General features: G+C 37.3%; 1 protein-coding gene across 1 annotated transcript in view; it reads right to left on the bottom strand.

Annotated features, from left to right (window-relative positions):
• Positions 1-2,871: 2,871 nt before the first annotated feature.
• eipr1 (EARP complex and GARP complex interacting protein 1) overlaps positions 2,872-25,810 on the bottom strand; it is a 41,769-nt gene continuing 18,830 nt past the window's right edge. Inside the window, exons 5-10 of the mRNA XM_051868528.1 lie at positions 23,556-23,655; positions 17,889-18,025; positions 8,532-8,699; positions 6,102-6,269; positions 3,300-3,479; positions 2,872-3,219 (exon numbers count right to left, since the gene is read on the bottom strand). Of these exons, the coding sequence (XP_051724488.1) occupies positions 3,305-3,479; positions 6,102-6,269; positions 8,532-8,699; positions 17,889-18,025; positions 23,556-23,655 (748 nt within the window). The 3' untranslated portion in view covers positions 2,872-3,219; positions 3,300-3,304. The remainder of the gene's footprint in view (positions 3,220-3,299; positions 3,480-6,101; positions 6,270-8,531; positions 8,700-17,888; positions 18,026-23,555; positions 23,656-25,810) is intronic.

Below are 25,810 nucleotides of genomic sequence, written 5' to 3'. Positions count from 1 at the left end.
CTGAATCCAATTTTGGCAAGGCCCTCTGGGAACTGCACAACAGTGACCCCGTGGTTTTAATATTGAATGTATTCAACAGATTTAACAGTATTTAAATACGACCGATACAAATATACACCACTAGAAACACATGAGAGAGCTCCAAACAGACACAGATAACACTCAAATAATTATATCACAGAAGTATAACACACAGATGAATGACAGTCACTGCAGCGCTGTGAGAAAGTGACCCGACACAGTCTGCTGTACGGATCTGTGCGCTGAATGCAGACTGTTTCGCTTAGAGACATTTTCAGCAGTACTTTTCCCATTCATTTTTGAAAGTTGGCTGGTTTATAGTTTTAAAAAATTTTTATTTTTTCTTACACACTCCTATCGTTTGGGATCACTGGGATCATATCGTCACATTGGCTGTATGTGATTTTTGGTACATCAGCATTTGGACACCCATTCACAAGCATTATATGGACTCAGAGATGGATTATTTTTCACAAAATCTTTGTTCATTTGAAGAAAGAAACTCATATACTGGAATATCTCCTTTTTGTGTGAATGAACCACTCATCCCAGGAACTATTACAGTATCAAATGAAAAACAATGGCAAAACTATTGACTTACAGTCATTGCTTAACTAAAAACATATATTTTAATATACACCGATCAGGCATAACCGATCATGACCACCTTCCTAATATTGTGTTGGTCCCCCTTTTGCTGCCAAAACAGCCCTGACCCATCAAGGCATGGACTCCTCTAGACCCCTGAAGGTGTGCTGTGGTATCTGCACCAAGATGTTAGCAGCAGATCCTTTAAGTCCTGTAAGTTGTGAGGTGGAGCCTCCATGGATCGGACTTGTTTGTTCAGCACATCCCACAGATGCTCGATTGGATTGAGATCTGGGGAATTTGGAGGCCAAGTCAACACCTCAAACTCGTTGTTGTGCTCCTCAAACCATTCCTGAACCATTTTTGCTTTGTGGCAGGAGCATTATCCTGCTGAAAGAGGCCACAGCCACCATGAAAGGGTGTACATGGTCTGCAACAATGCTTAGGTAGGTGGTGCGTGTCAAAGTAACATCCACATGGATGGCAGGACCCAAGGTTTCCCAGCAGAACATTGCCCAAAGCATCACACTGCCTCCGCCGGCTTGCCTTCTTCCCATAGTGCATCCTGGTGCCATGTGTTCCCCAGGTAAGAGACGCACACACACCCGGCCATCCACGTGATGTAAAAGAAAACGTGATTCATCAGACCAGGCCACCTTCTTCCATTGCTCCGTGGTCCAGTTCTGATGCTCACGTGTCCACTGTTGGCTCTTTCGGCGGTGGACAGGGGTCAGCATGGGCACCCTGACTGGTCTGTGTCTATGCAGCTCCATACGCAACAAACTGATGCACTGTGTATTCTGACTCCTTTCTATCAGAACCAGCATTAACTTCTGGAGCAATTTGAGCTACAGCAGCTCGTCTGTTTGATCGGACCACACGGGCCAGCCTTCGCTCCCCACGTGCATCAATGAGCCTCGGCCGCCCATGATCCTGTCGTCGGTTCACCACTGTTCCTTCCTTGGAGCACTTTTGATAGATACTGACCACTGCAGACCGGGAACACCCCACAAGAGCTGCAGTTTTGGAGATGCTCTGACCCAGTCGTCTAGCCATCACAATTTGGCCCTTGTCAAACTCGCTCAAATTCTTACGCTTGCCCATTTTTCCTGCTTCTAACACATCAACTTTGAGGACAAAATGTTCACTTGCTGCCTAATATATCCACCCACTAACAGGTGCCGTGATGAAGAGATGATCAGTGTTATTCACTACTGTCAGTGCTCATAATGTTATGCCTGATCGGTGTATGTTTAAATAATATATTTTGTTAATACACTGTAAAAAATGTCTGTAATGTTTACACTGAAAAATTGTAAATGATTCTGTGAAATACTGTAAAATGTATGGTTTTTGCATGTTGGTGTTTTGTCTTTGCGTTTATGACTCTGTGCACCATATATGAGTACTGGCCAAGTTTTATGAATTGGTAACTTATGATGAACTCTGATCTATCATGTGGCTTTCTATTGTGCCATCTGTATTATTATGGTGGTTATGAGCAGATTTTTTACACTGTATTATTTATGGTGAATTTCTGGCAACCACAGTGTATGGAGACCAACTTTTATAGCACTGAGTAGTACTGCTGAGCTTTTTCATCAACTCTGTTTCTACAGTAACAGCACCTTCTCTGATTGGTGGATTTCTCTTTGGGATTATGGGTAGTGTAGTTCTTCACCGGGAGTTCAGCAGTTCAGAAGTGAACCGTATGGTATCTCATCACTGAATTATCTCAGAGCACACAGCGGGTGTTAAATGTTTTTCATTCTGTATGTAGAAAATGAATAAGATTTTTACTTCCAGAACTTGACAGCTGTGCTCTATTAGGATTTTTGAAGCATGTGAAGGCATGACACATATACAACCTTTCAGGTGGGAGAGTCGAATCTCTCCATGCACTCACATCCGGCACGTTCACAGAAGAACAGGGGCAGCAGGGCTTGTGACAGACCCTTTCAGAGCAAAAAATGAAAGTCCCTAAACTCCAAAACCTTTTAACCTCCCAGCATCACTGACAACAGACGGCGGTACGTAAAAGAATCGGTGCCACTCGAGACGGCGAGCACTGACATTATGCATTCAGAGACTCGTTCCGCCGGCACTGGTATTGACGGATCGGACCGTGGCCATCCCTTGACAGCCCGAGATGTGGAGAGTCAAGCTGCAATTAAAACAGGCTGTCACTGGAGGTGCTTTAACGAACGCTCACGCCGCAATTACAGATGGAGGAGAGGAGAGGCAGATAAGGAGAGAAGGACATCAAATCTTGCTCTTTAATTAAAGCTGTTTTATGGGAAACATACAGGGGTAATTAGGCTCTCTCTGACAGCTCCACAGAGCATTGCTTTTGTTACAGTGTACATGATAAGACACATAATCATAATTAATCTTCAAGGTTCTGATTTCCCACAGCACCAAACAGTACACGCAAAAACACAGAAACACCGATATCTGCATTCATATGAACTAATGCACGGCAAACCAGCCCAATAAATCATCAGGTGTTAAGAAATCACGACACAAATACAGCACAGCTGCTGCAGACGAGTTTACTCCAACTGTCCAGTATGATTTCACTCGTGCAGAAGCTGGGAATGTGAGTTCATTCTGGGAAAGAGAGAGGAAAACGTCTTGCTGTTATTTCTTACACATACTCATTGCTGAATACGTTTTCAAGCGTTGCTCACCTGCTCTACAGTAGGATGCGGTATTTGAGGGCTCGGGGCACTCTGTTGATCACCAGCCGGCCGTCATAGCTGAGGGAGGCGAACAGCCAGGGGTCCGCTGCTGACCACTCCACCGCATACACACTGTCCTCGTGCTCCTCGTATGTGGCGATGATGCTGTCCTGCAGGGGCTCTTTCACCCTTCACACAACATACATGAGCACAGTAAGTCACACTCTTCATATTTTGCTGGACTTGTGCTGTGACACACAGACTGAATGCAAGTGAATCAAATTGAACCAAACTCAAACGAACTGGCATTGTCAAATATACTGTATTTAATGTCTTATTTATTAGATTAAATTCAATTGAATTGATTGAATTGTACTTAATTGTATTTAACTGGACTGACTAAACTAAAATTAACACATACACATTTTGTTCAACTGAAATTAATGAAACTGAATAAACTTGACTGAAATAAACCAAATTGAATAGAATTCAATTGAAAAGATGTAAATTGTGGAATTTAACTGAATCAAACTGGACTGAAAAATACTGAGCTAGACTGACTTGAACTAAACTGGACTGAATTGAATAGAATTGAATAGAACTGTACTGAACTCAATGAAAAAAATAACAAACATATTTTGTGGAATTTAACTGAATTAAACTGGACTGAAAAATACTGAGCTAGAATGAACTGAACTGACCTGAACTAAACTGGACTGAAATCAACAGAAACGAATAAAACCTTTCTGAGCTCAATTGAAAAGAATACATATATTTGGTGGAATTTAACTGAATCAAACTGGACTGAAAAATACTGAGCTAGACTGAATTTAACTGAACTGAACTAAATTGTACTGAACTGGATTGAAATGAACCAAATCAAATAGAATTGTACCAAACTCAATTCAAAAGAACAAATGTTTTTCCTGGAATTTAACTGAATCAAATTTGACTGAAAGATACTGAGCTAGACTGAACTGAACTAAATTGTACTGAACTGGATTGAAATGAACCGAACTGAATAGAATTGTACTGAACTCAATTCAAAACAACAAATGTTTTTCCTGGAATTTAACTGAATCAAACTGCACTGAAAGATACTGAACAAGACTGAACTGAACTAAATTGTACTGAACTGGATTGAAATGAACCAAATTGAATAGAATTGTATTGAACTGGATTCAAAAGAACAAATTTACTTTCTGGAATTTAACTGAATCAAACTGGACTGAAAGATACTGAGCTAAACTGAACTGAACTAAATTGTACTGAACTGGATTGAAATGAACCGAACTGAATAGAATTGTACTGAACTCAATTCAAAACAACAAATGTTTTTCCTGGAATTTAACTGAATCAAACTGCACTGAAAGATACTGAACAAGACTGAACTGAACTAAATTGTACTGAACTGGATTGAAATGAACCAAATTGAATAGAATTGCACTGAACTGGATTTAAAAGAACAAATGTATTTTCTGGAATTTAACTGAATCAAACTGGACTGAAAGATACTGAGCTAGACTGAATTTAACTGAACTGAACTAAATTGCACTGAACTGGATTGAAATTAACCAAATCAAATAGAATTGTACTGAACTTGGTTCAAAAGAACAAATGTTTTTCCTGGAATTTAACTGAATCAAACTGGACAGAAAGATACTGAACTAGACTGAATTTAACTGAACTGAACTAAACTGTACTGAACTGGATTGAAATTAACTGAATTGAAAAGAATTGTGCTGAACTGGATTCAAAGAACAAATTTACTTCCTGGAATTTAACTGAATCAAACTGCACTGAAAGATACTGAGCTAGACTGAACTGAACTAAATTGTACTGAACTGGATTGAAATTAACTGAATTGAATAGAATTGTACTGAACTCGATTCAAAAGAACAAATGTTTTTCTTGAAATTTAACTGATTAAAACTGTACTGAAAGATACTGAGCTAAACTGAACTGAACTAAATTGTACTGAACTGAACCGAACTGAACCGAACTGAATAGAATTGCATTTAACTGGATTTAAAAGAACAAATGTATTTCCTGGAATTTAACTGAATCAAACTGGACTGAAATATACTGAACTAGACTGAATTTAACTGAACTGAACTAAATTGCACTGAACTGGATTGAAATTAACCAAATCAAATAGAATTGTACTGAACTCGATTCAAAAGAACAAATGTATTTTCTGGAATTTAACTGAATCAAACTGGACTGAAAGATACTGAACTAGACTGAACTGAACTGAACTAAATTGCACAGAACTAGATTGAAATGAACTAAATCGAATAGAATTGTAGACTGAACTGAACTAAATTGTATTGAACTGAATTGAAATGAACCGAATTGAATAGAATTGTACTGAACTGGATTTCCTGGAATTTAACTGAATCAAACTGGACTGAAAGTTACTGAACTAGATTCAACTGAACTGACCTGATCTAAACTACATTGAAATGGATTATGAATGGAAAATGAATAGAATTGAATTGTACTGAACTCAACTGAAAAGCTAAATGAATTTCATTGAATTTACCTGTATCAAACTGGACTGAAATATATTGAGCTAGATTGAACTGAACTGACCAATATTGAACTGGATTGAAATGAACAGAACTGTGCTGAACTCAAATGAAAAGAACAAATGCAATTCATTTATTAATTTTATTGAATTAAACTGGACTCAAAACTACTGAACTAAACTGAATTTAATGAAATGAATTAAGTACAATTCAGTATAAAAAAATATGAGAAAAAAAAACAAGTCATGTGGAAGGTAGAGTAAGAGAAAGGGGTGTGTACTTGTCTTCCTGCTGGTTCTCCTCGTTGTCACTGAGGTCATCGTCGTCCACCAGGTGTCCGAACGGCTCTGAGGAGATGGACACCATGTTGGACAGGATGACCCTGCTGTCACTGCTGCCCGTGAGCAGCAGCTGGTCGTGAGAATGATTGTACCTCACACTCCACACCCTGAAACAGCAGCACAGCACAAACCTCAGCGTGACATCCTCATCCTCAAACACGCTGCGCTTCTGTCCTCGCTTCTCCACCTCACCGACGACACCCAGACTTATTTCTCTTTTCTCTTCCTCTGTCTATATAAGCCTCGGGCATGGCTCAGAAAAGGATCCGAGCCCTCATAGCCAGGGATTGTGGGAGGATAACTCAGCTGTCAGCAGTAAAATCTGGCTCAGTCAAGACTTCTCCCTAACTAATCTGTCTCCTATTCCAAAATATTCCCTAATACCTCCCAGCCCGAGGCTTAGCCGAACCCCTGTCGCTGCAAACACAAGAAACGAGGAACATGTGCGGGACGTTGTTGTTGTGGCTCTTTCCTATCTAAATAGGATCAAAACGTCTCTGATTGATTCGGTGCCTCTATCTTTAAGAGATAGCATCCTGTGGCTGACGTGGTGTGTGTGTGTGTGTGTGTGTGTGTGTGTGTGTGTGTGCGCGCGTGTGTAGAAAGTGATACGCGCGATTCTGAGGCAATTATATCCAGTGACTCACACCTACGAGCAGATACTCTCGCACAATCACACACACACACTGAAACAGATCCGCAGTGAGCTAAAACGAGCTATGCTAACACAGCCTTGAGCACTATAACACACAACTACAGCATCAGCAAGATGTAAGAGCACAGATATACACACAATAATTAAAATACTGTCTTTTACATTCAAGATAACCATGTTGGATCCTGACACGCACAGATAAAATAGCACAGGATGGCAGACTTTGACTGTGGCCGGTTTCAAGAGAGATGTGAAAGAGCCTCAAACCCTCGATTATCTTTGATGTGACTAAAATACAATTATAAATGTGGCTGTAAAGGTAAGTCACGTAAGACAGATTAATGGTTAATTAATAGAGATCTCACACACAGACCTTGACATGCGAGTTTTAAAAGCAGCCTGAGACATTTCAACTACTAAAACTGAACATAATCTCATTTTTTCACAGATTTGATTCTGTTTAGTGTGTAAAACAAAATACATTTTCAAAACATATATATATATTTTTTTATCAAATAAATACACTACTATTCAAAAGTTTGAGGTTGGTAAGATTTTTTTTTCTCTTTTTTTCTACTCACCAAGGCTGCATTTATTTGATCAAAAATAAAGTAGAAACAGTAATATTGTGAAATATTATTACAATGTAAAACAGCTGTTTTCTATGTGAATATATAGTAAAGTGTAATTTATTGCTGAATTTTCAGCATCATTACTCCAGTCTTCAGTGTCACATGATCCTTCAGAAATCATTCTGATATGATGATTTGCTGCTTAATATTTTTGTGGCAACCATGACATGTTTTGTCAGGATTCTTTGATGAATAGGAAGTTGAAAAGAACAGCTTTTATTTGAAATAGAATCTTTTGTAACATTATAATGTCTTTACTGTCAATTTTGATCAATTTAATGCAACCTTCTGGAATCAAAGTTTTAATTTCTTTCTTAAAAAAAAATACTGACCCAAAACTGTTGAACAGTAGTGTATTTAATGAGCAAATATAATATATATGTATATTCTGTCTCTTTTTTCTTTCTTTCAGAAATCATTCTTATATGTTGATTTGGTGCTCAAGAAACAAAAATAATAAGCAACAAAAACTGTTTTCAACACTGATAATAAGAAGTTTATTGAAATATTGTTTTTGCTGCTTAATATTTATATATTTATAATATTTTTATGGAAACTGTGATTCACTACCATTCAAAACATTGACGTAAGTAATATTATTATTATTTAAAGAAAAAAGAAATGAACACATTTATTCAAATCAAATCGAAAGATTTCTATTTCAAATAAATGTTGTTTGTTTGAACTGACTATTCATCAAGAATCCCGAAAAAAAATGTATCATGGTTTTCATTAACTGTTTTCAAAATTGACAATAATAAGAAGCATTATTAATTGAGCAGCAAATCATCATATCAGAATGATTTCTGAAGGATCATGTGACACTGAAGACTGGAGTAATGATGCTGAAAATTCAGCTTTGATCACAGGAATAAATTACACTTTACTATATATTCACATAGAAAACAACTGATTTACATTGGAATAATATTTCACTGTTTTTACTGTATTTTTGATCTAATAAATGCAGCTTTGGTAGAAGAGACTCTCTCAAAATCTGAATTAATCATAATTATTTCAAACCTTTGACTGGTAGTGTAAGTGTACATTTTCAGACATGTTTTGGTGTTTGTGTGTCTAACCAGTGCGAGTGCTCCTCCAGACACTTGACGGGCTCGTTGATGTGACGCACGTCCCAGAACTTGACTTTACAGTCGTCTCCACAGCTGGCCAGGTAATACTGCTTGTTGGGGTTGAAGTCCAAGTCACGCACCAGCTGCCCGTGAGCATTCTCAATGCAGTAGATCTGACTGTGTACGACAAAAACATCACATCACACCCTCAGACCAATGTGAGTGATGGAGAGAAGAGAAGTAGAACAACAGACAGAGATGGAAAGAGAGAGATAAGGATGGAGCGCTTCTCATGAATCAAAAGCAGCCTGAGTGTCTGGGTCTGAAGGTCAAACCTCCATCACGCGTCGTATAAAAGTGTGACAAGCCATAAAGCACAGGCTGCTCGCGTCCTTTCGCAAGGTGACGGCTTCCTAGGCTGGATTTGCTTGTAAAGCTGCTGTGTGTGTGTGTGTGTGTGTGTGTGTGTGCTTTAGACGACCTCAGGCTCATCTGTATGGACTAAACACAGTCCAGACGTATTACTACACCATCACGTCTGGATTTTTCTACTCCCATTAGCCGGCTATCTTGCCACACACTCATTAGACAATTAACATGCTAATTAAAAATCTCATTAAAACAGGAAGTGAAATATTTGACATGAGAGTGTGTATTGAGCTTCAATTAAGTCTCCATTCACGTCGAGTCTAACGTAGCCGCTGGAGAACGATATTAACATCCCGTCTTATGGAGTGGGAATATTAAATCAATAGCAGATGATATTAATATTCCATCTAGGGCTGCAACTAACAACTGTTAACTTGATCGATTGATTAATCTGACAATTATTTCTTTCAATAGATTTTTAAAAAATCTTCAGTGGTCAGACTTTAAAAATATATATTTCCTTACTTTATGAAAGAAATATGTTGTTATTCTACACCTTTCTCAGTGTCTCCATCAAATCATTTGTAAAGTGAATCCTATAGACTTTTTGGTAACACTTCAGTTTAGGGTCCAATTCTCACTATTAGTTAGTTGTTTATTATCATGCATATTACTATGATATTGGCTGTTTATTAGTACTTATAAAGCACATATTAATGCCTTATTCTGCATGATCATATTCTACATCCTATAATCATACCCAATACCTGAACTTAACAACTACATTACTAACTATTAATAATTGGGAGTTTATTGAGGCAAATATTGTAGTGTTAACAGTGAGAATTAGACCCTGACCTAAAGTGTGAGCTATATTTTCTCTCATTTTCTGTCAACAGCAGAACAAGGGCTGAACTTGAAAATAGCAAAGCATACGACTCGTCATTTTTCTCCCATATTTTTATAGCGCTGCAAGGTGTATGTGGGTAGTATGCTATTTAGTAATGGCAATAATCACTGTGATATGAATTAATCACATTCACTGATAATAGTATAAAATTTCAACTTCAACGACATAAATAATCTGACATAAATTACAATGACATAATCTGTGAAATACAATTGACCCTCATTGATGCGTTTAATATAAATGTTTTGGACAACTTTATTTCTGCTTGTTCTGTGGCCTTTTTCTTTAAAAGTGTTTTTTTTCCCAATAGAAATTAATTTATTTTTACTTCTGGTGAAGGTTCTCTATGCAATAGTGCACAGATCCAGTTAACTGATCATGACGTTTTGTTGGGGTTATGTTGTGTTTGGTGTTAGTTTTACTCCTGTGTGTTTGTGTCCTGTGCTTTAGCTCTGTGTAGTCTTAATTGCATTCTAGTTAGTCTCCTTGGTTACTGATTACGCTCAGGTGTCTGTCATTATGTTCTCTGTGTATTTATACTCCCTGTGTCTTTCAGTTCATTGTCGGTTCTCGTCTTGGTAAGGTGTGTTTGCTGCTTCCCGTTGGCTGTATTCTAGTCTATGCTAATAAACCTTTGTGTTGGAATTACTATTATCTCCTTCGTCGTCTGCTTCCCTGCAACTCACTGTAACACATTTATTGTTGACTATTATTATTTGTAGTGATTTTGCTGATGTGTAGAGGTTATGCAGAGGTGGCTCTTAGTGTTTGTTCAGCACAGTCTGTTCACTGTCCGTCTGATGCATTCTGCACACAAAACTGCAGTACAGTGACAGATTATCAGACTGTAGAACTGAGGTGCACAGGTTCACATCAGTCCACCAGGAACAAAGATTGTTTTCTGTTTGAAAGTTGACTTGACAATTGACAATCAAACTGATTTGTATGGAAGCTTGTTTACATGGCAGAAAAGCTTTCGTAGACTTAACTTGGACTACAAACGAGAGACTCAATAATAACACAAGTCTTTAGGTCTACAAGGAGAAATATTTATCAGAATATTGTCAGTGTTTAGATAATCTGTGTTATTGAGTCAACATTTACAGAAAGATGTCAGTGTTTTCCCTCCGTTGACGAATAATTTTAAAAGTATGGCATTAAAAATGAAACGATCATTTGAATCACATAAAATTTTATTTTGGATAAGTATGACTTAATGATCAAAGAAATCCATCAGAATGATACAAAATGTGTTGATAATTAGAGATGGACCAATATTGAATTTTTCCACTGATCCTGATTATCCAGAATGATATCTGCTGATACCCATAGTTTGATTTTCTTGAGTAAAAAAATCTCTCCAAACTATGCAGGGAACCCTCTTATTTGTTACATTACTATAATATTAGAGGTAAAAATAACAACAGAGCCCAAACTATTACATTCAACTGCTATTTATTTTTAGATATAGGCTAATAATTACACTCAAATGAAAAATTAAATGTTTGTGTACAACTCAGTCGCAAATAAGGTAGTTTCCATAAACACTTGTCTTCATGGACAAATTTATTTGAACATACATATATAATTAACAGTAAATAAGCTCCTCTCTAGCTTACTAATGAACTGTGAACACTGGACAACGGTTGAGTGACATCTTTCCGCAGTTGAAACTGATGATCGATTACATGAAACATGATTCATTTTGGTATTTTGTACTGTATCTTTCAACATTCCTTCTGATGTTCATTCATGTTTATTTTGTGCTATAACCACCGCTTGAACTGAGGAGCTACAGCGATCTGTCACAACACTTTGAAGAGTGTCAAAACGGCATTTATCGTTTGACCTTCATGATAAAATGGACAGAATTTGAAAGCTGAGATTTTGTTTCTTATCAGAAGTAATAAAGCACAGAGCTCTTTGTGATTATTAGATGGGAGACTATTCAAATAATGTTTGGTGTAGGGAAAACTGCAGGACTTGTCAACCCGGCTTGAACTACGGGTGATTTATGGGGTCAAACAGAGCTTGCATTAAAGGATTAGTCCACTTTCAAATAAAATGTTCCTGATAATTTACTCATCCCCATGTCATCCAAGATGTTCATGTCTTTCTTTCTTCAGTCGAAAAGAAATTAAGGTTTTTGATGAAAACATTCCAGGATTTTTCTCCTTATAGTGGACTTCACTGGCCTCCAAACGGTTGAAGGTCAAAATGTCAGTTTCAGTGCAGCTTCAAAGAGCTTTAAATGATACCAGACGAGGAATAAGAGTCTTATCTAGAGAAACCATCGCTCATTTTCTTTAAAAAAAAAAAAAAAAAAAAATAAATAAATCAAATGTATATGCTTTATAAACACAAATGATCGCCTTGCGAGTGCTTCCGTATTCCGTATTCTTCAAAAAGTTTACGCTGTATGTCATACCCTTCCCTATTCAACTTACGGAAAAAACGGAACTGGCGCCGCGTTCGTTCCGTAAGTTGAATAGGGAAAGCGTAGAACATACAGCGTAAGCTGAATGAAGAATACGGAATACGGAAGCCCTTGCAAGGTGATCATTTGTGTTTATAAAGCATACACTACCGGTCAAAAGTTTGGAAACATTACTATTTTTAATATTTTTGAAGGAAGTCTCTTATGCTCATTAAGGCTGCATTTATTTCATAATAAATACAGAAAAAACAATAATGTTGTGAAATATTATTACAATTTAAATTTTGGTTTTCTATTTTAATATACTTTAAAATATAATTTATGTCTGTGATCAAAGCTGAATTTTCAGCATCATTACTCCAGTCTTCAGTGTCACATGATCCTTCAGAAATCATTCTAATATGATGATTTATTATCAATGTTGGAAACAGTTGTGCTGCTTAATATTATTTTATAACCTGTGATACTTTTTCAGGATTCATTGATGAATAAAAAGTTTAAAAAAATATCAGCATTTATTTAAAATAGAAATCTTTTGTAACAATATACACTACCGTTCAAAAGTTTGGGGTCAGTTATTTTTTTTCTTTATTTTTTTTGAAAGAAATTAATACTTTTATTCAGCACGGATGTGTTAAATTGATAAAAAGTGATAGTAAAGATTTATATTGTTAGAAAAGATTTATATTTTGAATAAATGCTGTTCTTTTTAACCTTTTATTCATCAATGAATCCTGAAAAAAGTATCACAGGTTCCAAAATAATATTAAGCAGCACAACTGTTTCCAACATTGATAATAAATCATCATATTAGAATGATTTCTGAAGGATCATGTGACACTGAAGACTGGAGTAATGATGCTGAAAATTCAGCTTTGATCACAGGAATAAATTACAGTTTAAAGTATATTAAAATAGAAAACCATAATTTTAAATTGTAATAATATTTCACAATATTATTGTTTTTTTCTGTATTTATTATGAAATAAATGCAGCCTTAATGAGCATAAGAGACTTCGTTCAAAACATTAAAAAATAGTAATGTTTCCAAACTTTTGACTGGTAGTGTATACATTTGAATTGTTTAGAAAATGTCCGATGGTTTCTCTAGATAAGACTCTTATTCCTCGTCTGGTATCGTTTAAAGCTCTTTGAAGCTGCACTGAAACTGACATTTTGACCTTCAACTGTTGGAGGCCAGTGAAGTCCACTATATGGAGAAAAATCCTGGAATGTTTTCATCAAAAACCTTCATTTCTTTTCGACTGAAGAAAGAAGGACATGGACATCTTGGATGACATGGGGGTGAGTGAATTATCAGGACAATTTTATTCAGAAGTGAACTAATCCTTTAACGTAGCCATATTTGAATTGTTAACGTGTTTTTGTCACGATAACTTGCACTAAATTCCACATAAGTGATTTTCTTCACACACAGTATTAGTTGCAGTCTGACACTTTTCCTCCTCCTTTGATTGACAGGATATAGTCGGCCCTGATCATCGGCTGTGTTTAAACAATCGGCTGATGGCCAGTAGTGAAAATAATAGCTTTTATCGACCGATACCGATTATTGGCAGATACATCGGTGCATCCCTATTGATAATTTGTCCTGTGACAGGGTTGATGAAACGTACCTACAGTATAATGAAAACAATTCACACAAGCCCCTAAATGTCCCTTAAACATCAGCTAAAAACGGCAGTTTCAGCGTTAGCTCAGATCTCAGATGCACCAGACTTTATGCTGATAGTCAGATCTGCTGCTTGCCCTTCTCAAACCGAGCAGGCGTAACAGAGGAGACCTCCAGCAGATGGAAGGGTTGTGAACTTTATCCCGGTTAAGGAGCAGGGAACGCGTCCGGAGCCACAGCCAGCTCCGACCCCGCCAAGGAAATGGAGCAGGAAATGAGGTTAGCGGCGCTGCTCCTGAGTCCTTCATGCTTGTAAATGTGAAATTGGGATCCGATCAGGCAGAGCCTGGGTGAGCACACGGCACACGCCACACAATCGGACAGAGATTAGTTAGCGTCGATCCGTAAGCCTGCGGACACGGCGCGGGTCAATCTGCATCCCCTTCCCAACGTCCTGTTCCGCACTGCACGGCTGATAAATGGACGTGGCTGAGCGGATCGGGCTGCGTTTCACCAACGCTCGGGAAGCCGGACCTTTGTTTCCATGGCAACATCACGATTAAGACAGGCTGAAGGCCTGATGTCTGCCTCAGTCTAGAAGGAAGACAGTTTAAAAGCATGCGGATTTGAAGCAGCTCTTAAACGCTCTGCAGGAAATGGCACTTTCTAAAGGCTGTGGGTTATTAGATGGACAGCAGGAGAGTTAAAAGGTCAGGAGACGGTATGTGGACGTATGCTGTGAAGACGTCCTCTCTGCTAGCGTTAAAACACTGACGTGCGTCATCCAAACAGCTGATAACCACCTTATTTTTCAATGCGCAAGTAAACTGTTTTCTGTGAATGTGCGAGTCTCCCGATTCATTAGATATAACGAGAGGAATAGTGCAGTAAACGGTACAAACCAGTGTGTTTATAGTTATGACAATACATTAAAATAATATGGTAAGAAATAGCAGTTTGCAATATCAAGTAGCATAAAGAGCTGTTTTGTACAGCTAAAAATAAGTTTCCACTCTTATGATAAAAATAAGGTGGAGTTTAAATTATTGGCATTTTTTTTTTTTTTTTTGCAGTATAGACGTTATGACGTGATGTTTGCGGGATCTGGATCAGGGTTGTCAAAAATAAATAAATAAATGCCTGAGGTTAAGTGACAAATAATACAAAATAATAATACTAATTATTATTATATAAAAAATAAATTATGCTTTTTATTTTAATTTAATGATTTTATTTTAATTATAAGATCATTTTAAAAATGTATCCATTAATTATTTTGCATAATTTATTTTTGCAAAATATATTTTTAGCTATAGCAGCACAGAAAAAAAACAGCTTGTTATATTGCATTTTATAAATTTTATTTTAACTTTTTTTTAATTCATTGTATTGCATGTTTAATTTTATATTATTGTTTTATTTTACATATACATTTTTTAATATATAAAACAAACTAAAAAATGCATCCATTAACTATATTGACGTAATATACATTTATAACATTATAAATAGCACATGCAATCCAACAAACAGAACAAATTACAATGTCTGTTTTTCTGTGCAGATAAACAGATAAAAACAGATAAAATCAGGATTTTGCATATGCAAAGTTTGACTGACAAGCTGTAATTTAAATGAGTCAAACGGTTTCTGTTTGGTCAGTAATCACAGTCAGTTTAGCATGTGTAATCTAAAGGCCCCTGCTGAATGAAATTAGTAAATTTTCAACAGATTTCTACCTAAAATGAAAAATATCAGATGCCAACATTGTGCAGTACATGTATATTTTTTATGACCCTTTAAAAATTCACCTGGAATAGAAACAGATGGAAAACAATGTTCATCACTGTCAGGAGCAAAGTAAATGAATGTACCTTTAGGCAAATTTTACATTATTCTGGAAAAAAGCATTTATGCTGAAACTTTTGATGAAGCAGTTTCCCTTTAACACCTTCCTCACTGAGCTGTAAATGAACGTGCTGACGACTCCTGATATCAGGAGACCATATTTTCATCATAAAAACTCAATCTGACTGTTCTTTCTACCAGAGGATCACATTAAAGTTATTCCAGCTCTGTAGGCGTAATACATTGTTTGATATAAACTGCATTATGAATGGAAATATGACAGATTTCTCATGTTATGACATTCATCATGTAAGGCTAGTTTTTTGTCATCAGCATGTTTATGTGTACATGGTCTGGAAAAGTCATGATGAAATCAATGATCAATTCCTTAATTTAAAAATAAATCAAATCTTTAAAACATTAATTACATTATACATCCACAATGTGATCGAAACTGTGTTCTTCTGTACTGTAAGTGGGTGTTTCGGCCAGAAGAAGCTGAAAAAGTGGACCAGACCTTCTGGCAACAGTCAAAATCCTGACTGTACAAGACTAACTCATGCAGTCCAGAGTGATTCTCTGAATAGAAAGTTTATAAGAACATAATTTCTTTGAAACAATCTTTTTTAAGACAATAAATGTCTTTACTGTAACTTTTGATCAATTTATTGTGTCTTTGCTAAATAAAAGTATTATTATTATTTTTTTAATCTTAACTATCCTAAACTTTCAAAATGTATGACAGTTTCCACAGATAAATAAATTTTCAACATTGATAATAATCGAAATGTTTCTTGAGCATCAAATCATCATATTAGAATGATTTATGAAGGATCATAATGATGCTGAAAATTCAGCTTTGATCACAGGAATAAATTACACTTTACTATATATTCACATTGAAAACAGCTGTTTTACATTGTAAAAATATTTCTCAATTTTTACTGTATTTTTGATCAAATAAATGCAGCCTTGGTGAGCAGAAGAGACTTATTTAAAAAAAAAAAAAAAAATAACAGTAGTGAGGTAATTCATATATTATGGTGCACCATACTTTGTTATAATCATGGTAAATGTCAAAAAATAACATTATGGTAATAGTATTTCTATTGTAAGTTTTGGTACTGATCTGCGTTCATCTAAAGAGGTTGCAGCCGGATTATTTAGAAATAACGTGGTTCACTGAATGCTTTGAACATCAGGCTGAACATGTTTCTCAACACTAATAACGCATTGTCAAACATCACATCTTGAAGAAATGTCACTTAGTTTGTCAAAGTGATCTGTTCCTCAACAGTTGTGCAGTTCAGATTCTCCTGATCCAGGAAGCTAGAATAGCTGTGTGCCGAGTGAAATGAATGTTCATGTGAGCTCTGCTGGAGGAATAATAATCACAGCGCTATTGATCCCTGGATAACAGTCAGACCTGATGAGCTGAGATGAAATGAGATGAGAGAGAGAAGCAGCAGAGAAGAGAAATGAAGACGGAGATGCACAGAACAGAGTTTGAGTCGAGGTACAAAAAAACCACATGAAAACACATGCAAAGTGAAATGCAGAGACAGAAAGACAGAGGATGAGGAGTGAAGCTGCAGAAGAGATGAATCCCTACTGTACTTACAGTACTGGTCAAAAATTTGGAGTAAGATTTTTGAATGTTTTTGAAAGAAGTCACTTACGCTCACCAAGGCATATGTTCAAACGAACAGCATTTATTTGAAATCTTTTTTAATATTATTAATTGTCACTTTTGATCAATTTTAAGCATCCTTACTCAATAAATGTATTCATTTCTTTCAAATATGGTAATAATGTATGGCACCACTACAGATTTTTTTATACAAATGGAAACAAAATATATTTAGTCTTTTAAACTTCCAAAAAAAGAAGCTATAAAGAGATCTGAAGTGTGCATGTTGTGTCTCTTGTGTGGTTTAGTCACCATGAAATCAAAATTGACAGTTTTTTAATGGGATATTGCAGTATTTATTATAAATATGTGTCTCTTAATCTATAATCAGAATAACTTCCCCTCCCTCTTGCAGCATCTCTGAATTTTGAAACATTTTGAAACAACCCAAGCCCAAGTTTGTACAGTAAACATTTGAGATATTAAAAAAAAAAAAAGAAAAGAAAAAGTATATCCAAATGCAGCTTCTCTTGTCTCACCTCATGCTCCGCAGGTCCCAGCCTCGGATGGCAGTGTCGTTGGCTGTGGCCAGCTGGGTGCTGTTGTGATGTGGGCTCCACTTGCCTGTGGTGAACTTCAGCTGCCCTTTGCCCTCCAGGGTGGCGCTGCTGGAGATCTGTGGGAGGAGAATCGATCCACATACATCTCAATCAACGGCTGCATATTCACCAGCAATCTAGAGCACCGTTTATACTGAGAGTTCAGTGCAAAGGGTGCTCTCAGCCTGGAAAGACCTTGCTGGCTTTCTGGATCGGTCAGAATATAGGCAGTCTCCACAACCTTCAGAGAGAATGAAAACATCTGCGACACATGACAGTCCACTGGTGTCTTGGATGGAGGTGTTTGACTATATCAGAGAATGTAAACTTGATGTCCTTATTTGCTTCTGATTGGATTTATTTACAGTGTTAATATAACTGAGTGCAACAACTCGCCCACGTTTCAGTGCCATTGGTTCTGGAAGTATCGTCCATTTTTCCCATTGGCATTTAAAAAAAAAAAAAGAAAGTCTTTGATTTGAAGCAAAAAAGTATATGAAAATCGGACAAAAAGACAAAGGTGCAAAACTGTGAACTTAGTGGCTTTAATGAGGGAAAGAACTACAATCCCACAAAGCATTGTGAATGACAAATTAAAAATGATGGAGAAATAAAAAACTATTGATTTAAAGCTGGTGATAATATATTTCAAGTTTATTGCAAAAAAAAAAAAAAATGCATATACAAATACACACGCTGTTTGATTGACAGCTCCAGCGATTGTAAAGGGAGCGTTCTTTGATCGCTTTCTATAATTTAATCACCATTTAAATAAAAGATTATTTTCATCCTACTAAGAGAAACAAGGTGAAGTGGAGCGTTTAGTCACTGGTTTGATTTACTGACACACAGACAAAGATCATCTGACCGTACATGAATCATTAATATCAGATCAGGCGTTAGAATTAACACAGTTACTGACATGTTGTTGCATTACTGTCGAGTCCATATCGTAAAAATCTGATAATGCCGAAATGCGACTGATTTACCAAAGAATCCACAGTGAAATGTGCCGAATACAAATAAATAAAGCTCAACTGAGACATTCACATTGTTGAAAATAAATAACCATATTCCTAGCATTAGGATCCTTTGAAATGTAATGTTATTTTAGTCCTGTATCGCTCTTCTCTCCTCCTCATCTCACTAACACACCAGTGGGCGGGGCTAATGCTGCAATGATGAAGTAGGCGTTGATTTCTTCTGCGGAGGCGGAGTTTCACCATCTATAGACACATTCCAGGATCAGTCGTTCTCTGGGTCTGGTGTCAATAAAAGCTTTTATTGGACTAACAAGGAAGTTTTCAGTTCTGAAACTTACAGGATATTCTTATAGTACGATGACCTCTTATATATCAAAAGCTCAAGGAAAGGTTGATTTCTCAATTCATGACCCCTTTAACAAAAGCATTTACCATCAATTAACAAACTTGTTGCTCACAGGTTGGTCTTTAAAGGTCTCTTTATCAATTCTCCTATGGATCAAATGCAACTCAGGCTCATTGGAAAAATGTGCATGTGGCGACATTTCTGCAAAATGATATTATGTTTCTTTTTGAGCCTTTTTTGACACATTCAAAGTGAAATGTGCAGTGAGTGGTGCTAAAGGTGTGTTCAGTTTCATTTGAACGTCAATCTGACAACATTTTGTTATTGTTCCCGGTCACTCCACATCATAAATGCAATGCTGTACTAGTTGAGCTACCGAGCAAGTTTACTTCATTAGAAAAGCTAAAGCAAATCATGCACTTGATAAGTGCATGTACATATGAATACGTAAGTTTTAGAGTTTTGTATCAATACAGGAAGAGGCAGGTTCTAAGATAAGATCTGCGATAAAACCAGAATATACTCTACGCAAGTATTTAAAATGTCACTGATATAATACTGACAAACCTCACAACTACTGCTAAATGAATCAAAAACTGGTCCTTTAACTAATAAATAATCACAGAGCACTGAGGGATGGCTTTGTTATTTGTGCTCAGTTGTGAACGCTGTAAGAGAAGCAGATTTTCCCGCTCTCTGAACCTCTCCCGCTAATTTTTCAGGGTTTGTCGCTCATTGACCGCAGAGAAAACAGATTCAATATTCCAGCACAAGCAGCAGCCTGAGCTACTGAACAATAACACATCGATCCACTTCTACCTCGACAGCATTTTAAACACACACTCAACGTGAAAGCCAAACAGTAGGGAGCGTCATTATTTGTATTATAATTATGCTACTTTTAGTTCAATTCTAAGGCAGCTTCACGCGTGTCCTTTGCTAAGAAGAAACCCTGAATGCATTCAAACAAGCTCAGTAAAAAAATTCACAGAGCAAAAGCCTAAATATAAATATATTCAATGCCAAAAAGTACCTATAACAATCAATAAAAAAAAACAGGAATATTTTATCAAATATTTGTGTGCTATACTGTATATATTTAGGGCTATCTTATCTTATTATTGAGCATCATGGTAAGATCACAAATAAAAATGATTTTCTAACTTAGTATTTTTGCCTTGTTTTCCAATACAATTATCAAAACATTCTTTAAATCAAGATACATTTACTTTATCTGCCAATAGGGCAAGACAAATAATTGTGTTTTCCGTTTGATGTTATGTGATTACCCATGTTGGCAACAGAAGGGTTTTGGAGCTTAAGTGTGCAAACGTTAAGTGACGTAAATAGTTAGAATAACAGCATCAGTGTGCTTGTTTTCCCATACATGATATTGGGTTTATCAGGTGAACATGTGTCAGCAGACAGTAGGACTTCTGAAATGAGAAGAAAACAATAGCTGCGTTTACACTGGCACAAAAAATCTGATTGTTTTATTCACGTCTGACACAGATTGGACTTTGTTGCACATGTGTAAACACAAAATTCCACACGCGATCTGATTTTTTTGCATCCGTTCTGAGCCACTTCCAAATGTGGTTTTAAATCAGATACATCTGACCTACGTCTAAACACATATATCCGATTCCCCTTGGAATTCCAAGCCACCACAAGGCACGGGCGACAGGCTTTGCAAACAGACAATATGGATCCAACAGCGATGCCACAAACATGCAAGTAACCATGTTTATTCTAATGCCTGATCTGTGATCAGTGATTTCTGATGTGTAATTATTCATGTTCAGACAGATTTTCTGTCTCAAAATCGTTCAATACTGTTTATGCATCAGTAAATTAAGCCAGTGACTAAACCTTCAACTTCACATTGTTTCTCTTAGTAGCATGAAAATGATCTGTTATTTGTTTGAGAATGCTTCTTCCTTTAGAGAAAACGCCCCAGATACACGTAGACGTGAGCCTGGTGGCTGCTTCTCGCTTTGTGGGATTCAGCGATATCCGAATAAAAACACTGGCAGACGCAGCGTGGTGATAAACACATCAACCTGAGCTATTCTGAAGAACAGAGGGATGAGCGTGTGTGTGTGTGTGTGTGTGTGTGTGTTGTGAGGATGGGGGCGGCATGAGGGAAGATTTGCATGAGGCAGATTAGCATTCTTCACGACACCGCTGGAATCTAGCTGTGCCGAGAGCTTTCCGAACATCCTCTCTCTCTCTCTCTCTCTCTCTTTCAGCCTCCCCCTCGTTTCCCTCTCTCTCGTTTTTAATGGGCGCGCTGCACTCAGCAGGCCTTGCCACTCGATAACCTCCCCTCGCTTTGCATGCAAAGCTGACATTAGAGGGACCTCATGGAGCGGCTCAGTGTGATGTCAACGACGGGCCTTTTCTCCAGCCTCCGTTGGGAGCGAGAGTGTTTTCGCACGTGATGGCTCGTCAAATGTCGAGTCAAGGTTATGTTCGCAAAGGCCTGTGACACTGCAGTCCGTGAGTGCATTAATTAGTAACGACTGCAGCTGATTATTAATGAACATTAGGAGGAAAGCTGTTTCTTACTCAGTGAATCTCCTAAAGTTTAGACTATCAGGCTTTTAGGGATTATGATTTCCAATCAGATGCAAAAACGAAGATGGAATCGTGGAATCCAGTCAAAAATGGAATTTACTGTATAACGAAGAATGTCGTGGAATTTGGCAAAATTTGGATGAATAAATCAAAAGAAGGGCTGTACAGTTAATCAAATCATGATATGGACTGGTGTCTGCCAATATTAAACCGCAAAATGCTTCAATTTTTAACAGTCAGAAAGTGAGATGTAAGATTTAATCAGCTGAACGTTTAATATTTGGCAACTGTATTACGATAGAAATGGTAATATCTAAGGATGTAAACAACTCAACTGGAGCCATTTTCAGCACTTTAGGCATAAGATTAAGAATGAATGTGTGCATATTGTGATGAATTTAATGAACTTTCCTGATAGCCCTTCAGTAAATTCACTTATCATCCTTAGACTTGCACTAGAACATGGTAAAATGTGTGGCTTTGACAAGTGTGTTTATAGACTGTGGTTAGGACAGTCATTTAGCCTATTAAAATATATTATACATTATATATGCTACCAGCAATGTGTGAAATCCGGCACTGTATAGAATGCTTAGGGAATATATAGAATGTTTGTAGGCAAAGTATGAAATGGTTTATATTTCACACATTTCCTAGGCATTCGATACAGTGCCAAAGTATCTATCAAAAGTGCTCCAAGTGCTCTACTGTAGCTCAAATTGCTCAAGAAGTTAATGCTGGTTCTGATAGAAAGGTGTCAGAATACACAGTTCATCACAGTTTGTTGCGTATGGAGCTGCATAGACACAGACCAGTCAGGGTGCCCATGCTGAAATATATATATATATATATATATATATTAGCAAATAGATCAAATGCATTACTTTACAATAAGGTCTAGTTCTTTTAATATTATTCTTCATAAGTCTCATTCTTAATTTAATTAATTTTCTCTTTTTGACAAGAAACCCCTAAGTGTCTTTGTGGTTTGTATGCCCATGGCAGGGTTTTTATAGTTAACTAAAACTAAAACTATTAAAAAAAAAAAAAAAAAAAAAAAAAAAAAAAAAAAAACATTTCTGTTACATGAAATAAAATAAACTTTAACTGAAATAAACAACATAAAATATATAGACATATTTAAAAACAAAACAAAAACAAAGCAAAAAAAAAAAAAAAGTCAAAACACACAATAATACTAAAACTTTAACCAAAATTAAAATAAAAAAAGGAAAATATAAAAATAAAAACTTATTCAAAATGTTAATGTTAATAAAAATTATAATAGTATCTGAATGTCACTAAAATGACACTGGTCAATGGCTGGTCTGTGCTCATAATTTAAATGAGTAGTTCAACTAAAAATGAAAATTCTGTTATCATTTACCTATTCAAAATTTGTCATTCCAAAACAAAATGCTATTTTACATAAAATTTTCCATGGCTGTGTTTACTTTTTTCACTGACATGGACAAAAAAATGATAAAGACTGGCATGGTTTTAAAACTACCCTCCAGACATCTTAAAATGCACATACAGTGTGTGATTTTTGCTTTTTTTTGTCATTTTCAGAGCTTGACAGCCCCTGGTCACGATATGCTTTCATTTTATGAAAAAAAAATGCGGTGCCAGTGTCATAGCTGCAGCACTGAGAGAAAGGCTGTGAAACACGGCAATTATGAAAATAATGAATCTTACTGTGGCCTTGCTGGAGCTCTCCTGAAGGTCCCAGAGCAGCACATGGTTTTCAGCCAGAGACATCACACGCTTTCCATCACCCATGGGTTCCCATAATACACTGCAGGAGACATGAGAGAGGACATTGACAATGGCTGACCATAAATTCAAAGCCATTTCATGGAAGTTAGTATTTAATACAACATTTGAATGGTGCTTTTTACATATGTATGAGGAATGTTGATATGGCTATGAAGTGTAGGGCAATTAACCAAACTACACAGTCTACTATCATTAGCTATCCAGACATCAGAAAATGTTAAGGTAATGCATACACTATATTGCCAAAAGTTTTGGGACGCCTGCCTTTACGTGCACATGAACTTTAATGACATCCCATTCTTAATCCGTAGGGTTTAATATAGAGTTGGCCCACCCTTTGCAGCTATAACAGCCTCAACTCTTCTGGGAAGGCTTTCCACAAGGTTTAGGAGTGTGTTTATGGGAACTTTTGACCATTCTTCTAGAAGCGCATTTGTGAGGTCAGGCAGTGATGTTGGTGAGAAGGCCTGGCTCACAGTCTCCGCTCTAATTCTTCCCAAAGGTGTTCTGTCGGGTTGAGGTCAGGACTCTGTGCAGGCCAGTCAAGTTCCTCCACACCAAACTCGCTCATCCATGTCTTTATGGACCTTGCTTTGTGCACTGGTGCGCAGTCATGTTGGAACAGGAAGGGGCCATCCCCAAACTGTTCCCACAAAGTTGGGAGCATGAAATTGTCCAAAATGTCTTGGTATGCTGAAGCATTAAGAGTTCCTTTCACTGGAACTAAGGGGTCAAGCCCAACCCCTGAAAAACAACCTCACACCATAATCCCCCCTCCACCAAACTTTACACTCTGCACAATGCAGTCAGGCAAGTACCGTTCTCCTGGCAACCGTCAAACCCAGACTCGTCCATCGGATTGCCAGACAGAGAAGCGTGATTGGTCACTCCAGAGAACACGTCTCCACTGCTCTAGAGTCCAGTGGCGGCTGTGCTTTACACCACTGCATCCGACGCTTTGCATTGCACTTGGTGATGTAAGGCTTGGATGCAGCTGCTCGGCCATGGAAACCCATTCCATGAAGCTCTCTACGCACTGTTCTTGAGCTAATCTGAAGGCCACACGAAGTTTGGAGGTCTGTAGCTATTGACTCTGCAGAAAGTTGGCGACTTCTGCGCACTGTGTGCCTCAGCATGTGCTGACCCCGCTCTGTGATTTTACGTGGCCTACCACTTCGTGGCTGAGTTGCTGTTGTTCTCAATTGCTTCCACTGTGTTATGATCCCACTAACAGTTGACCGTGGAATACTTAGTAGGGAGGGAATTTCATGAATGGACTTATTGCACAGGTGGCAACCTATCACGGTACCACGCTTGAATTCACTGAGCTCCTGAGAGCGACCCATTCTTTCACAAATGTTTGTAGAAGCAGTTTGCATGCCTAGTGCTTGATTTTATACACCTGTGGCCATGGAAGTGATTGCAACACCTGAATTCAATGATTTGGAGGGGTGTCCCAATACTTTTGGCAATATAGTGTATATAGAAGAAGTGTATAATTGATGCTTGGGTAAACGGTAAATAATCCAAGTTTGAACTGAGGGAAGAAGGCAAAGTAGGAGGAGAGCGAGGTGTTGCGAGGGAACCCATGTGTAGCAAATGTCCACAATATAAAAGGTGTGCGAGCATCGACTGGCCTCCGAACATCGCAGAGATTACTCCATCATTACTGAAAGTATTGACTGACCTATATAACACAGTTTGCTTTCGTTTCTTCTCAGGCTTCAATTGATCTAGCAGCGGTGGCTCTGATAACCCATCACACAGCCATTAGTCTGTCTCACGCTGCCATCACTGTGCGCTCAGCACGTCCTGTGCACAAATTCTCACAAATGCTCCATTGGCCACAAAGTGCTCAATGGGCATTGATTAAGGGGCGTCCACTAGCTTTCAAAATGAAGCAATTCTATTCTGTGAAATGAAAAAGAAAAAAAAAAACAGAAAAAAACAGAAAACAGGAGGTGACAACAAGTCTTTTTTGGGGGGTACATTTTTCATTGATATTTCGTCTATTTTCTTCAGGGGAGCCTAAATTGGAATGTTTTCAAAACAGGCACATATGTATTTGAGAGAGAGAACAGAGAAAGTTTGTGAAAGGTATGAACATTCCCTGCAATGACAATGACAATAGTTTATTTTTTTCTTCGGGGCAGGTACGCACGAATTTTGGTGTT

Source organism: Ctenopharyngodon idella, chromosome 17, assembly GCF_019924925.1.
Source record: "Ctenopharyngodon idella isolate HZGC_01 chromosome 17, HZGC01, whole genome shotgun sequence".
Classification (NCBI taxonomy): Eukaryota; Metazoa; Chordata; class Actinopteri; order Cypriniformes; family Xenocyprididae; genus Ctenopharyngodon; species Ctenopharyngodon idella.
This window is presented reverse-complemented; position numbering and strand designations above follow the sequence as displayed.